Source organism: Pempheris klunzingeri, chromosome 9 (assembly GCF_042242105.1).
Source record: "Pempheris klunzingeri isolate RE-2024b chromosome 9, fPemKlu1.hap1, whole genome shotgun sequence".
In the NCBI taxonomy this organism is placed as follows: Eukaryota; Metazoa; Chordata; class Actinopteri; order Acropomatiformes; family Pempheridae; genus Pempheris; species Pempheris klunzingeri.
The window spans coordinates 4552746-4567500 of record NC_092020.1 but is presented as its reverse complement, the minus strand read 5'-3'; the positions used below and the strand labels follow the sequence as shown (position 1 = coordinate 4567500).

At 43.2% G+C, this 14755-nt stretch overlaps 2 protein-coding genes across 2 annotated transcripts in view; one reads left to right on the top strand and one right to left on the bottom strand.

Annotated features, from left to right (window-relative positions):
• The window catches only part of acsl4a (acyl-CoA synthetase long chain family member 4a), a 6869-nt gene extending 389 nt beyond the window's left edge, over positions 1-6480 (bottom strand). Inside the window, exons 1-14 of the mRNA XM_070836619.1 lie at positions 5944-6480; positions 5664-5841; positions 5464-5573; positions 4619-4757; positions 4363-4513; positions 3815-3938; positions 3621-3692; positions 3349-3488; positions 3081-3253; positions 2914-2988; positions 2618-2806; positions 2286-2400; positions 1124-1281; positions 1-899 (exon numbers count right to left, since the gene is read on the bottom strand). The exon at positions 1-899 is cut by the window's left edge and continues 389 nt beyond it. Of these exons, the coding sequence (XP_070692720.1) occupies positions 742-899; positions 1124-1281; positions 2286-2400; positions 2618-2806; positions 2914-2988; positions 3081-3253; positions 3349-3488; positions 3621-3692; positions 3815-3938; positions 4363-4513; positions 4619-4757; positions 5464-5573; positions 5664-5841; positions 5944-6300 (2139 nt within the window). The 5' untranslated portion in view covers positions 6301-6480 and the 3' untranslated portion in view covers positions 1-741. The remainder of the gene's footprint in view (positions 900-1123; positions 1282-2285; positions 2401-2617; positions 2807-2913; positions 2989-3080; positions 3254-3348; positions 3489-3620; positions 3693-3814; positions 3939-4362; positions 4514-4618; positions 4758-5463; positions 5574-5663; positions 5842-5943) is intronic.
• Positions 6481-10200: 3720 nt separating this feature from the next.
• On the top strand, positions 10201-14365 carry eif4ebp3l (eukaryotic translation initiation factor 4E binding protein 3, like). The gene is made up of 3 exons (XM_070836815.1): positions 10201-10641; positions 12480-12656; positions 13758-14365. The coding sequence occupies exons 1-3, from the start codon at positions 10509-10511 to the stop codon at positions 13784-13786; spliced, it is 339 nt and encodes a 112-aa protein (XP_070692916.1). The 5' UTR covers positions 10201-10508; the 3' UTR covers positions 13787-14365.
• The last annotated feature ends 390 nt before the right edge of the window (positions 14366-14755 follow it).

The window sequence follows — 14755 nt, the reverse complement described above, 5'->3', positions numbered from 1 at the left end:
CTTATCTTCCTGAGTCATTTATGTTTAAACATTTTGGTCTTACTTTCTGAATAAATGGACACAATAACAAAAGCTTAAATAAAACAACATTGGTCAGACAGAACTAAGTGGGTAAGCAGACATGATCCATGTCTTTGTAACTCTGGGTGCGGAAAGTTTTTTTTCCTAAAGCCTCAAGTAAACATCGCATGGCACTTTGGCCATTTTTGTAACAGAAGCTCAAACTATTATTTATCTAGACGCCACGTACTTCTGCTTGACTACACAAGTACTGCAGACTGAAGGCACAGTAACACCAGTACTCCGACTTTACAAAAGAGCGTTACAAGCGTCTGTGATGATTACAGTATACATATTCAATGTAACAACAAAGCATCGGCAACATGGAGGAGTGGTATCAGCTACACACTGAGTGCCAGCAGAGTGAAATGGATGGCAGTTGAGTGCTGTAATGGTCTCTGACCCTTTTTTAAAAAAGGAACAAGAGTTGCCGCTTGACTGCATCTCTTTGACAATCAAAACTACTACACACAAGAATAAAAAGCAGCACGTATGGATCGACAGCTACAACTATCTACAGCTTCAGCTTTATTGTTCAGGACATTTTCCTCTGGAGGCCTATGGTACACCAGCATACAAATATGTTGGGGTACCACAAAGATTATTTACCACAAAGATTATTTACAGTTCATAACAGTGGTCATGGTGATAATGGGGACGTATGGGTGAAAACTGTCAAAGTTATTTGCCCCCGTACATTCTCTCTATGTGGTGGAGATAGTGGTTCTTCAGCTCTTTCCTCTTCAGCTTGAACGCGTCTGTGACGAGGCCCGTCTCTGGAGTCCACGGCTCTGGACTCAGATGAACCATCACTGGAATCTCAAAACGCTGGAGTTTAACTATATGGATGAAAAGCAAAGAGGAAGAGAACTGTGACGCTCGCAGTGCGATAACATGAATAATAATAATAATAATAATAATAATAATAATAATAATATTGGTACATAAGCAGGACGGACATGTATGGGTGGAGATAGGGACAGAAGAAAGAGGGATGTGTGAAAGTAAAGATAATTAGTACAGCCGTATCACAGTGCCATGAAAAGACACGGTCAACTCTTACTTTTGGCAGCGACCTCCTTGATCGCCTTCAGAACCTCTCTTTCCATGTCGGGGTGAGTGCAGATCTCCTCCCATGTTCCCACGATGCCTCTCTGTTTGGCCACTTCTGTCAAACATTTCTGGTTGGGAACCACAAAACTGATCACGTAGTTCTGGTCACTGCAAGAATGAACGTTTGAGATGAGGTTGATGGAAGGCTAAGAAAAACATAAAGCTGCTGAGAGCATTTCATGCGTGCTCACACGCATTGGCAGAATATAGTAGAAATCATCTACTGATGTTGTAGTTGAAGCAGCATTGAAAATGAAACTCAGAGCTGAAACGGTAATTAAAACGGAATCGCTGGTTGAAGTGCACTGTAAGAGGAAAGGTTGCAGCATCGCTTCAAGTATAAGCATTGACAGCAGTTGGAGTGAACTGCGTGTGAACAGTGACAGTTGTTGGACTTTGAGGGGTTGAAGAGGTTTTTTTAATCTCTTATTCAGTTCATTCAAATGTCAGATTGACTAAAGTGACAAAAAGTGGAGTGGAAATGAGAACTCAAGGTCAATATCTAAGCTGGGAGACGAGCTGTTTGGGTCATGATGAATGTAGAATACAGCAACTTTCACATTAATGAAATTAGACATACAAAAATAAACATTTCTAACATTGCTTCTCAGCAAAGTGTGTTGGGGTTCCGGTTTTGCGGGTGAAATTTGGAGTTTGATGTTGTGCCAAATACATACATCTACCCAGAAACACTGTAGTGTGAGGCAGAATGAATAACTATGTCAAAGGGTGGCATCATGTGATTGACATTCATCACACAGAGCTGAGACATGTGAAAGGAATATATGTTCTTAAATGTCTGTCTCTATGTGTTGGCCCTGTGATTGACTGGCAACCAGTCCAGGGAGCACCCTGCCTCCCGCCCAATATCAGCTGGGATTGCTCCCGCTCCCCCCCGCAACCCTTAAGGACAATTGGGATGGACAAGACGGATAAATTAACCACCTCTTTAAAAAAAAAAAATCATAGGAACTGTGATTTTAGTCGTTATTTGATGTTTTCAGTAACTTAAAACACAGTACGTCACATGCAGTCCTACATTTCGATATTTAATAAACAAAACTCTAAACCACATTTTGTATAACCCAAGTCAACTAAGGCGACTTACTCACCTGTTTGCGTAAACACAGATGTTGTCTATGACAGGGCAGCTTTTCAGAGCGGACTCGACCTTACCGAGAGACACGTACTCCCCAGCCTGCAGTTTCACCAAGTCCTTCTTTCGGTCTAAATGAGGATAGAAAAATCTGTCAACAAGAGATCTCTGTCATCAAGTACAAACGGTCCGCCTGTCAGGAGTGACAACCACAGTGACCGCAAATCAGCGCAACAAAAATAGCGCATAAAGTATGAATGGCGTGCTTTGTTTAACCAATAGACAAACATCAGATGACACACATGGGCTAAAGTAATGTATAAGTCGTTAGAAAACAATTATACACACCGACTATTTGCAGACAGCCGTCTGGGTAAATCTCTCCCACATCTCCGGTGCAGAACCATCTCTGGCCTTGTTCGTCCGCAAAGAAGTCCTTATCGTTGCTTTCACTCCTGTAGTAACCCATGGTTACATTGGGTCCGCCAATCAGGATCTCCCCTCTTGGGTTTGGCTTGTCTTTGCTGGTGTAGCCACCTGAGGGAAAAATGGTATTTAAGTTTTATAACTACACGGTGAGGAAAAAAATACTTCTCCTTCTGTATTGTGAGCACAGCATGTACCGACATGTTTTCCAGCCCTACCTTCAGCCCAGTCCCTGAGTCTGATCTCACAGCATATAAGAGGAGCTCCAACGCGGCCCGTGCTGATGTCCACAACTGTGTGAGAATGCAGGACATCTTAAGAACACAGTTTTCCACTCTCATTTTTCACGCTCTCTTCCTACCCTACACTTTAAATCTCATCTCACCCTCTGTGATGGTGCCTGCTCCACAGGTTTCGGTGAGGCCATAGCCCTGACCCACCGGGCAACAGAAGCACACGTTCATAAATCTCTGGGTGGCCGAGGACAGGGGGGCTCCTCCGGACAGCATCATCCTCACCCGTCCTCCCAGCAGTTTCTTCACTTTCCGGAACAGCAGGCTGCGCAAAAGACAGATTGCTGCGTGTTTAGTTTGAAGTTAAACAGGGACACAGTTGTAAAAAAAAAACCAGTGGAAAAAACAGTGGTTTCTTACGCATTGCAGAGCGGTGCGTCATAGCCCCTCCTGATCTGCTCTAGTTTATATTTGTAGCCGATTGTAAACAGCGTCCTCTGAATGAAACTCATCTCCTGTACTTTGCTCATCACATTCTTGTTGATGCGATCCATAATTTCCTTTTAAAGAGAAAACGTGGGATTCGTTTAGACATTTGATGACGAGTAGGTTGGGGGAAAAAATGGGTGTAAAAACAGAGAGGAGGAAAACCAGAGAGAAAGAAAACAGAGAAGTGAGTGATAGTTTCTTACCGGCACGGCGGCCATCAGGCTGGGTCTGAGCACAGAGCAGTCACCTTTACTTCCTTTCTTTATCTTAGTGGACTAAAGAAAACAGAGAAAACTGTTTAGACACTGATTGCATTAGACACCAGTAAGGGTGGCCACGTCCTGGTATGTGAGATATGTTAGATACAGCATAGCCCGGTGTCGGCTCAGGGTATTACCTGGTCTGACAGAGTCTGGGCAGATGAGTAGCCGATCCGACAGCCATATGTGACACAAGAGATTTCAGCTGTCATTTCCAGTACGTGAGCCAGGGGCAGATAGGCTATGTAGGTATCATCAGGCCTGCCAGAGCACAGGGAGAGAGAACATAAAAAGGTTAGAGCCAGCAGTTACACGTTTTCTCTTTCTGATTTTCATCTTTCAGCGCGGTTCCTTCGTTCACTGTTTGGAATATAGATAACACTATCTCACAAATGTACCATCCTCCTCTTTACACCTCTTGATAACCGAGAAGTACTGGTTATTTTGCTCCTGGGAGCCTGTCCAAGCACAAATTTAAATGTAAAAAAAATACTGTTATGTATTCGGCATTTTCTAAGCCAGTGTTGTTTTAGCTGGGAAAAAAAAAAAATGGAAATATGTGCTATTCAGTAGGAGCTGCGAAGTCGGGGTAAGTTGAATCTTGGCTGTAGAATGATAAAAGGAAACCCTGCTGTACACATTATATTATATTAAATCACACATAATGACAAATGCTGAAACTCACCCGAGTCCAGGGATGCGTTCACACTGGCCTGTCATTCCTGCAATAAGGTTACTGTGGACAATCATGACTCCTTTGGGTCTGCCTGTAGAGCCGCTGGTGTACATCACCACAGCCAGATCAGAGGGCTGGGGCTTCACAATTGCCCTCCCTACTGCAAGACAAACAAACAGTCACTGTGCTGTTCTGCATGTGTGAGGGGTTTCGCCCCTGCATCTGAGAAAAAGCGTGACCAAGGCGAGCCGGGGGAAACACACACCATTGTCGGGCAGCTGGCCCAGCTCTCGTACGGCCCGCATGCTGTGGATGGACAGTCCTGCTGGGTAGCCTTCTGTGCTCACTTTCTTCTGGTCCACGTAGATCACATGCTTCAGTTTTGAGATCTGTGGAAGCACAGTCTGGACAGAGAGAGAGAGAGAGAGAGGACAGAGCTGCTGTCACAACAGGATGCCTGATCACATGATTTCCTTTGACAAATAAGAAGGATTTCTAACCCTAAATTCACTGACATAATCTTCATAATGGGCAGCATCTTGACCTATTAAAGTAAATTATATCGTTGGAAAAATGCAGGGACCTAAACAGTCTGTTTGAGAGTTACACATTCATAGAAATTGTTTTACTACATATTACATTCTTAGTTAATTAGTTAATTAAGTATGGCTTATGGGGAAATGCTATACACAAAGCCCATATAAAACTTCTCTATTGCTTCCACACTGTCCAAATTTTATTGCAGTTGGAGCGCTGAAGTCCTGGAAGGCTGAAGTGACTCAGTTAAAAGGACTTATGTCATTAATTTGTACTTTTAACTTGATATTATTATTATTTTTTTTTTTTTAAATCTAGTTTGCCCCTTTCACTCACTCACTGCTGTGACTCAGCTAAGATGCTCTATATTCCCACATTTTAACAGTGCAATTAAAAGTATATAGTACAGGACTGTGCTGTCTCTATTTTGCAATAAAAGAAAGACCAAACATGATCATCTCTTATTTAATGACTACTGGGGCTATCTATGTAGAAAGACAAGATGTTTTGCCACCGGGCATGTTTCTCTCAGCAAAACCAGTTCTTATTATATGTCTTGAGGGATAAACTCACTTTCAGTTTAGTCTCAAGCAGTTCCGCGCTTGTAACTAGATGTGTGACTCCAGTCTCGTTGAGTCCGTATGCAATTGCCTCCTCTCCCAGCGTGGCATAGAATGTCACCACTGTAATGAATACAAAACACAAAACATACATTACAAACACACTGTAAAATAACACCTTGTAGGACACTGTGCATACTTTATTGTACTTACAAGGGAAATTGTGCCTGAAGCATGCCTGGGCGGTGATCATCCACTCTGCTCTGGTTTCACAAAAGATTGCGATACTGCTTTTGGGCTGCTGCCCCAGAGCTGCCAGTCCATTGCCAAACTCACTGACTATAATGTCCACTTCATTGTAGGAGAGCCATCTATACTCCCCCAGGATCAGCTAGCAGGAGAAAGAGTCAATTGCAGCATAAGACACTTTTGTCCTCACAAGAATCCCTCTCCCAAAAGAAATGGGCTAAAAATTGTTTTGACAACCGCTTACCTTTTTAAATACTTTGCCGCTGGGTTGAACCTCGTTCTCTTCGCTCAGTACATCTCGGAAGCCGAGACAATGCGTTTCTCCAAAGCGCTGCACAGCATGCTCGAACAGCTTATCCAGGGTGTCCTTGCCTGGAAAGTCCTCCCTGGCAAGGGAATCGAAGTGGTCCACCGAGCGGTACGGCCCCTCTGCGCAGCCTGTGGTGGCACGGGCCTTTATCCGCTTGGACAGAGCTGTTCTTTGCCCGGCACCGGTGATGTAGTACCAGGGCAGGAAGGACAGGACGGAGTACAGCCATACCAGTAAGTGGATTGGAAGGAGGAGGATAGACTGGAGGGCAGAGTCTGACTGGAGACCCATTCTGAAGGGGTATGCGTGGAAGGCAACTGAGCAGCGGTGGTGGCCGGACTGGTTTTGAATGGAGTGCTGGTCCCAAAGATGTCGTAAAGATAAATGTGTCAAACAGGAAGCCTCAGAGAGAGAAAAGCCCCCGGGATACTCCACAAGTGTAGTAGTCGGCCGTTCCTCAAAGTTTACAACGTAAGCTGGAATAAAACAGAAAATGCCATCAGGAAAAGTGAATCAAGCACAGGTGAACAATGCATTTTAAAAAGGTCAAACGTCAGGGCTAACTTTGACCCAAAATATCAGTCACATGCCAACAGCTATCTGGAAGAGGAAGCTGGCTGTCTGGTAGCACCGTTTTCAGAAAAAGAAAAAAAAAAAAAAACAGAACCCTGACAAAACACTGGTTTACGAATCAAAGAAGTGAGCTATAGTTACTAAGGAACATCTGTATCTGAAAGTCATTTGAACCAATCCCTCCTCTTACACCCGAGAACACTGTGCCACACCGGCTAAGAACTAAACTCAGTGCTCATAAGAGACTCACCTCCTCTTTGCTCTGAACCCAACGGCCTCTGTACGCCTGTCAGTTCTAAATGCTCAAGTTATAGGAAAGAACTCCTAGCGGGGCGTGTTTCAACAGTGCAAGATCCCTCCCTTGTGGTGTTCAAACCCAAGTCTGCCTTTCAACAATAAAGGACCAGGTTATCTGAGAGGACGTGGAGGGATGAAGCAGCGATGAGACACTGTCACTCTCACTAGGCTGGCCGCCGTCCAATGACCACAGGCCTGCGAGTTACTCTGAAGAGGATCAAGCTGCGGACAACCAATGACAATACTCTTGAAGCTCACCCCACTCGGTGGTCAGTGAAAGGCCACTCCAGGGCAAGCTCAGCTCCCTGATAGCACACACACGCAGCGTGAAGCGTTGATGGAGTTTAAAAACGCACAAAACTAAACGCTGCCCTTTTAACTGGTTTTCCACAAGTAAATGACACACCCAGTGACAGACACAAGAAAAGGAATGCAGAAATTATAGCTTAAAGCTGACATGTGGGGCCTCGTTTCATGTCACAGGGAAGACATAAAGATCTGACCTCACATTACAAAGGCAATTTCTTCATCTGGGTATTCACATGACTATGTATCTACTCAGCTCCAGTATCTCATTTATGATAAATAAAACGTCAGTAATACACTAACCAACCCTCCTTGTCAAGACAGCCTGCTGCAACACAGTGATTCACATTTCAGTGAATCACAGCTCCAATTTGCGTCACACATGTCTGTATATCTTAAAATAAGATCATCTGGCTCTTCTCCAGAAGGTGAAGACATAACTTTAGCAATGAGCCTTTAAGGCATGATCAGTTTACTCAGTAGACTTTTTCTGTCAATGGGACTTCAGCCAATAACAGAACATTCATATTATTCCATGTGTAAAACATCGGTATGCCCGGAGGAAGGCTCAATCCGCTGGCACGTGTGTTAGAGGATCGGCGTCATAACCCCAGACTGACGTGTCTGATTTGGTAACACTCATCATATATGAATGGGTTATTGCCATGGAAACATAAAATAGACCTTATGGGCGGATATTGCTGATGCAGTATATAAATTAGGATTACATACCAGGAAATGCCCAATATTCAGTGTGGGCAGGGCTACTTGATAGACTTTATGCTCCAAATCGTCTTAAAATCACGAAAAACAGCTATAATTAAACGAAACGCTCAAAATGGGAATTAACCGGAATTGTCTGCCTTCTGAATGATCCGACCTGTGAGGCGGACCGAGCCTCCTTAAACATGCTCTACACAGCGGCTGTCTGACAATGGGTGAGGAGCGGGATGGCAGACAAAATGATGACAAAAGCCGCCACACGTTGCAGCTCCGGCCCGCATCATTGAGCAACCGTCGGCAAGTTGATCGGCGTTAGCCTCCGAGGATGTAGCTAAAACCAATTCAACGCTGCCCGCACAAATTAGACCTAACACAAATCTACAAACGGATGAAGGCGCTAATGAGATTACAGGAGCCGGTTTCAAAGTGATACCCTGCTTAACTCTGGCCGGCTTGGGGCTTTCTTACCTTCAGCGGAGGGAAAACTCGTCCAGCCGCGGCTCTGCCCAGAAATGACCGAAAGTTACCTTTCCTCAGGACCCACAAACCCGGAACTACTACGTCATCTGATTCCATATTTCTGGACCAATGAGCGGCCGAGGCGGATTTACCCTCAGGTTTTTTTTTTCTCTCCTCCACCACATGAAAAATATGTCAGGATGTAAACGCCGCCTCTGTCCTCAGATGTTATCGACACCACAGCGTCTCTGTGTTTGTGCCTTCATGTTTGTATTACTCTCTTGTGTATTTGGCTTAAATGTGTCTGTTTCTTTTTAAACACAGTGTGAAGGCAGAGAATATCCATGGTACTGATCTCACTGCTGCACAGTGATCCTGGTGACTCCTGCTGTGTAATGCTCCATCGTATGATACCCAAAAAAATCTGTTTTCTATTTACACATTTAGGTAGCAAATCGATCCAGTGTACCTTACTAAGCCATCCGGACATTTTCCAATTAAAAATGATGTGCTTTGTAAAAGAATGTGTTTCTCGTGTGTTCAATACAATCACTTCGTAAACAATTAAGCATATGCACTCATTAACTCAAAGATCTAGAGCAGGCAGCTGTTACAATGAGATTAAATACCAGTAAGGCTAATTATTTGAGAAATAGGCTGACTGTAAATGATAAACACCTCACTGCACACTGTATAATCATAGAAAACCCCCACATGTATTCATGTCGATGTCGCCCTCAAGTGGTTGTGAATGGGGGACTGACTTCTTCATGGAAACTAACTCACTGAGAAGTTCTGATTTTATCATTCAAAATAAATTGTCCCGATTGAACTCCATTTGTAGAAATATTTCATTTTTAAAAAAAAAGATATTCTGTCTTACTTTCTGTTGCTTATATTTTTGAGAGGAACTCAACAGGCGGTGTTACCTCATTATGTTGTCCTCATTTTGAATCCACTGTGTAAAAACTAGTATTTAAGAAGCAAATAGACAAACTCTACAGGCTGTGTCTGCACAGCTTTGGATCATATATTCATTCTTTCTTTCTTTTGCCTTCTTTCTCTTTATTTATTCACTTTTTGAACCTTTTTCCCCAAACACCTTTATTAACAAAAACCAATGTACAACGGTGTAACCTAAGAGATAGTGTAAGTATTAGAATAAGGCTCAAAGTAATACGATAGATACAACCAAAGTACTGATAAGCTTCAAAATAACCCAAATAAAAATAAAGAATATGCACAAAATTGATAAACGCAATAGGTAAATCAAAGATAACAACATGACTCACTTTTCATGTCGTTACAGACAGAATAAGCACACAGTAGAGACAAACACTGGAGAGTCTACCCATGTGATAGAAGTGAGTGGGAGATGTGCAGCAGCAGCTGGGATCAGGGCTCAGGTGCACCCACTGAGGCGCCTGTGGAGGGCGCTGTTGGCGAGTCAGTAACAAGGAGCAGGTGGAGGTGCGCGTGTTTTGTGAACCATAACAGACCAGATAAGCAATTTTCTTAATACCCTTGTTGACCCAGTCTGAAACTCGTGTCATGCCATGTCCACTCATTTCTGCCTATTCACCTAAAGCACTATTTTGAGTCACACAAGCATAAAACTCCCTCCTTTGGCTGCATGAATACATTGTTGTCCATAACTTAAAATTTCAGATTATTTTCTCGTGTAGTGTAACATCCCACAGGTACGCATCCAATCGCGGAAATGTCGGTCACTTCTCATTATAATATTTCATAACCCCACACCCCTTGCTCCTGTGGTAGCTCCGCCCCCGCGGACTGTCCCTGACAATAAAACATGCGTCCCCCTCCGAGCTGTTGCCCCACGTGTCTCCAAGCTGTTGAAAAACATCACGAGTGGCTGCTGCAGCTGTGGCTGCTGCCTTCACAGCACATGGTAGCAGCTTGTAGCGACGGACACCACCGGGCCCCAAACTCCGAGCTCCTGTGAATCCTCAGTCTACGAGTTAGAGTTTCCTAACTTTTACTTTGTTAGCTGTAAAACACCCACAACTTCTAAGTTATTCGGCTCTGGGCAAGTTCGTGAGTCTGCGTTGTACAGCGAGTTTGAGGACTTTTAAAAACACTCGTCCCACTTCGCCTGCAGCAGCTGAGCAGAAGCTAGCATGTCGACCGGCACAAATAAAGTGAAAAGCTGCCCCATCCCCACCAAGGTGCTCACCCTGAAGGACTGGTCCCAGCTACCCGACTGTTACAGCCAGACACCCGGGGGGACCCTCTTCTCCACCACGCCCGGAGGTAAGAACTGTGCAGGCAGACGCTTTAGGAGTGCCACGACTTTTCTCTGGATAATATTTTTGTTCATATTTTCAGTCTGCTTCTGTTTCCTGAGAGTTTGTCAGAAAATGTTAGCTAACTTCATTAGCTTTGACTCTTTGACGGTTTGTGCTTACGTGCAAACACTCAGCTCCACGAGACGCTCTCGCGAGAAGCTGCAAACAAAACACACGGACATGAATCAGTTTGGGAAAATATCTGAGTAAAGATATTGTTAACCTCACTCTTAAACCGTGGAATAGCCATATTAAAGTTAAATAGTTGTGCTAAAGTAGGACAAACTCGTTGCTCACACTGCTCAGTGACAGTTGGCTGCACCCCTCATGTTGTCAACAAGTTTGTTGTCCTGTGCTGATCTGGCAAAGTGAACAGCTTTTGTGAACCAAACAATGAAATCAAGAAGTACTTTTTCATCTGTATCATTCTGTACAACACTTTTGGGTTTAATTTTTGCTAACACTAATATTAAAACTGCAATCAAACCAATATTTCACAGTAACTTTGACTTTCATAAGACATAAACATGAATATTAGCATGCACGTGACTAATGCAAGCATAACTTTTGAGACGCATCAAAAACACTGACGTCCAAAGACAACAAGAGCTGTCTATAACCCGTGACATGTGCTTCGGAGAGGGTGCATGTGTCTGACTGCCAGGAGAGCAAAGTGATTGGCCTCTGCAGGAGGAGTTGGAGGCCGTCCTATCCGCATTGCTCCATGCATTTCAGGAACAGCGGAGAACATTCTGTACAAGTTAAGGGGAGGAGGGAAAGAAAATGTCTAACGCACAGGGAGTATGAGTGGTATTTTGTTTTTATTTTTTGTGCCAAAAATTGACCCCACTGGTAAACAGCATGGGAAGTTGCAACACAAAGTATTGACTTGTATTTCACTCCAGTCTGCGCCCTGTGCTGCTGGACTGACCCCTGTTTTACATAACCGTTCAGCACCGTAATGCCTTGCAATGCACTGCTTGTCCTATAGCTTGCATTCCAGCCCCCGTTCCTCGCCCCCAATTCTTTTTCTCTTCCCCTCCGCTTTGATTCCCTTTGTCCAGGATGAACTGCTCACCGCTCACTTATTACATAACATGTTTTTCCCTGCTGAGCAGATACTGTACAGGACGGTTCAAACTCCAGTAGAGAAGGAGCGGACCGCTCCTTGACTCATGTCCTGGTCAAAGTTATCACACAATGCCATTTATGACACTGTTTGTGCTCAGAGTTTGCCCAAGACCTAATGGTGGCAGACATGAGCCGTGCCACATAGGTTTAGGATGTGAAAGCTGCAGGGTTTTTATTTTTTTATGGGGCTTTAGGTTTAAATCATAACACAGCTGTGATAAAACTTGAGAAAAGCCAACCTTGGATACATACCTAAGCATGATGTATCTGCTGTCAGTGATAAAGTTTGAAGTCGTTCAAAGAACGAAACATGTGGCTTTAATCTCAAGGCCTCCTGTTTCAAAGACAGAATGTTTTGTGCTCTGATTTCCTAGAACTCACTGCAGTGGCAGCCTTCACCCCTCCCCTCACCACGCACACAGAACCCTCCTTTTTCCCCTCAAATCCCATCTGGTAGAGGATAATGATACTAAACTAGCCAGATATGCACCTTGCTGAGGTGCAAAAGTGCTCCAGTAATAACTGGGTTATCGTTTAATCCTATGATATTCCACCATTTGGTCTGTTGTTTGTCTTCAGAGCATTTACTTCACTTTCTTTCAGAAATCTTACTGCAGGTCCAACACCAGATTTTCTTTTTCATTTCCCTCCCTCTCTCCCTCTCCAACACAGGTACCCGCATCATCTATGACAGGAAGTTTCTTTTGGATTGTCGAAACTCCCCTCTTGCCCGGACCCCCCCTTGCTGTCTGCCCCAGATCCCAGGGGTAACAGTACCTGCTACACACTCGATGGGGAAACTGCAGGATCTCAAAGAGGAGGCAGAGGAGGAAGAGAAGGACATTGCAGGTAAACATCCCACTGTCTAGATCTCGTTTTTCTGGGCTTGACTAGTTCTATAGAGTGGAGTCACTTGGCAGGTAAACACACACTCCCAAGTTCATGTATGGAAACACACATGCATAAAACCAGTCTTACGAGATTCATCATCTCCGAGGTCTTATGAAATCGAACTGTCCCCCCATGATGCACAGTTTTGTAGCCTTATCTACCACGAGAGCTACTCCTATCAGTTTCCTTCTGCTGTTCCAGCTAAAGGTGGTGTTGTCATGAACTTGCAACCCCCTTTTTTTTTTCCACAATGAGGCTCCATTTCACATTGTCATCACTATTCAGCATGTGCTAATACAGCAGATAGGTGCTGCATGTGTTCCTGCAGTGCCATGTCTACATTTTTGCAGCACAGCAGTTGTGCTGTGTCGAGGACTGAGACAGGATTGTCCAGTCATTAATGCCATTAATGCCATGGCTGTGACTTTGTGGGCATAACCAGGATTTTAAAATTGCGCCTGTGGCTTCATTAGTCAATAGTCACTATACGATTTGTGCTGTCTAAGATGCGCTTTCTCTATCTATCAGGACGGTGGTGTCAACTGCTGTTAAATTGTAGTTGCTGAGGGTTAAGAGAGATAACAGTTATTTAGCAAACAAAGATTTCCTGTATTTCTCATGGCTCTCGAAAGACAATCTAATGACTCAGAATCTAACGGAGATAAAAAGCTCTAATTCTGGCAATGAGTCTCTCGGGGGACTTTTTGTGGTAGTGTAACCAAAGGTTTGCACTCATGGGCAAGTTGAGACAGCTATTTTTTATTGAGCGAAATGCATCCAGTCATCAATCTGTCCCTCTCCATTCCTCCTGTCAAACTAAAGACCATGGGGATTTTCTCCCGTGTCTCCCTTGTCTGAGTCGGTAAACTCAGAGTTTGGATTTGCAAGCTAGACCCTTTTTTTTCCCTTTTTTTTTTTTTTTTTTTTCCCAAGTATTTTCTGTTTTTTCTTTCCAGTTACGAATGCACTGATAAGGTCTGTCATGTCTGTAGTCTGTTAAGGTGTGGTTGTGTTTGGGGTGCCAGCTCTGAACTGTTTCTTCTGTCTTCTTTTCCACAGATGACAGCCAGTTTGAGATGGACATCTGAGCTTCAGTATTACCTCCTGTGGAGAGTTATTAAAACCCCTCCATGGTCATGAATGACTGTAACGCATTAAATATAAAGCTTTTTTTTCACCTTTTTTTTTTAAAATGAAAAGCTTTTGTGAGGAACCAAAAAGAATTGGAGAAGTTAGAAAACTGTAGGGTGTCTTCAACTCTATGAAAATGTGTTTAGCAAAGAAAAGGTAATGAGTATGGTAATGTTTTGATTGGTTACTCACTCACTTCATAGCTGCAGCAGGATTGAAAAAATCCATTTTGATTTCACTTTTTTTTATCTTTTGTAAATAAGAAAATTGTACTATGTAGCCTATTTTTTAAGTTGGGGAATATAAGATGATTACATTACAACATGTAGAATTTTTCACTGCAGGCATCAGTTTTGTTTTGTTGTATTTCTCCCCCCCCAAAAAAGGATGGCTAACTTTCTTTGTGATAGATAACCAACTATCTCCTAATATTAGGGGTCAGGGCCAACTGAAAATCAGCTCCTACTCTTGTTTTGTAAGGATGGAGAGATAAAATGTGAATAATTTCAAATAAAGGCCTTTTGAACTGTTAACAACCGTGCGTCTGTGTGTTAATTCTATTTTGAATATTTTTAGGATGGTGGTTTTCTTTGTATCAATGATGTAAAGTGTAATAAAACACTGAATTACTTAATATTTTCTTGTTTCAGAGCTGCATGCTGACATTCAGCTCAACTATGTACCATTTTAACATCCAGTCTGTGTCACACACAGACACATTTGTAGTGAAAATGTTTAATCTAACTTGTGTTTTTGACAGTTTTTATAAAATGTAGATGTTTCAACTGAATTTTAAGTGTTTGTTTAAGGCCAAGAGGCTTCGGCCCTCAGTTATCCAAATACGTAAGAGCATACACACCAAATCTGTGGTTCATGTGTTCCTTGCGTAGCTTAGAGAAACCATATTTTAATGAACAACATCGTGT

Coding starts and splice junctions, on each gene's coding strand:
- eif4ebp3l (XM_070836815.1), top strand. CDS start 10,509: ATGTCGACCGGCACAAATAAAGTGAAAAGCTGCCCCATCCCCACCAAG. Junction 10,642..12,479: donor CTTCTCCACCACGCCCGGAG/GTAAGAACTGTG, acceptor TCTCCAACACAG/GTACCCGCATCATCTATGAC. Junction 12,657..13,757: donor GGAAGAGAAGGACATTGCAG/GTAAACATCCCA, acceptor TCTTTTCCACAG/ATGACAGCCAGTTTGAGATG.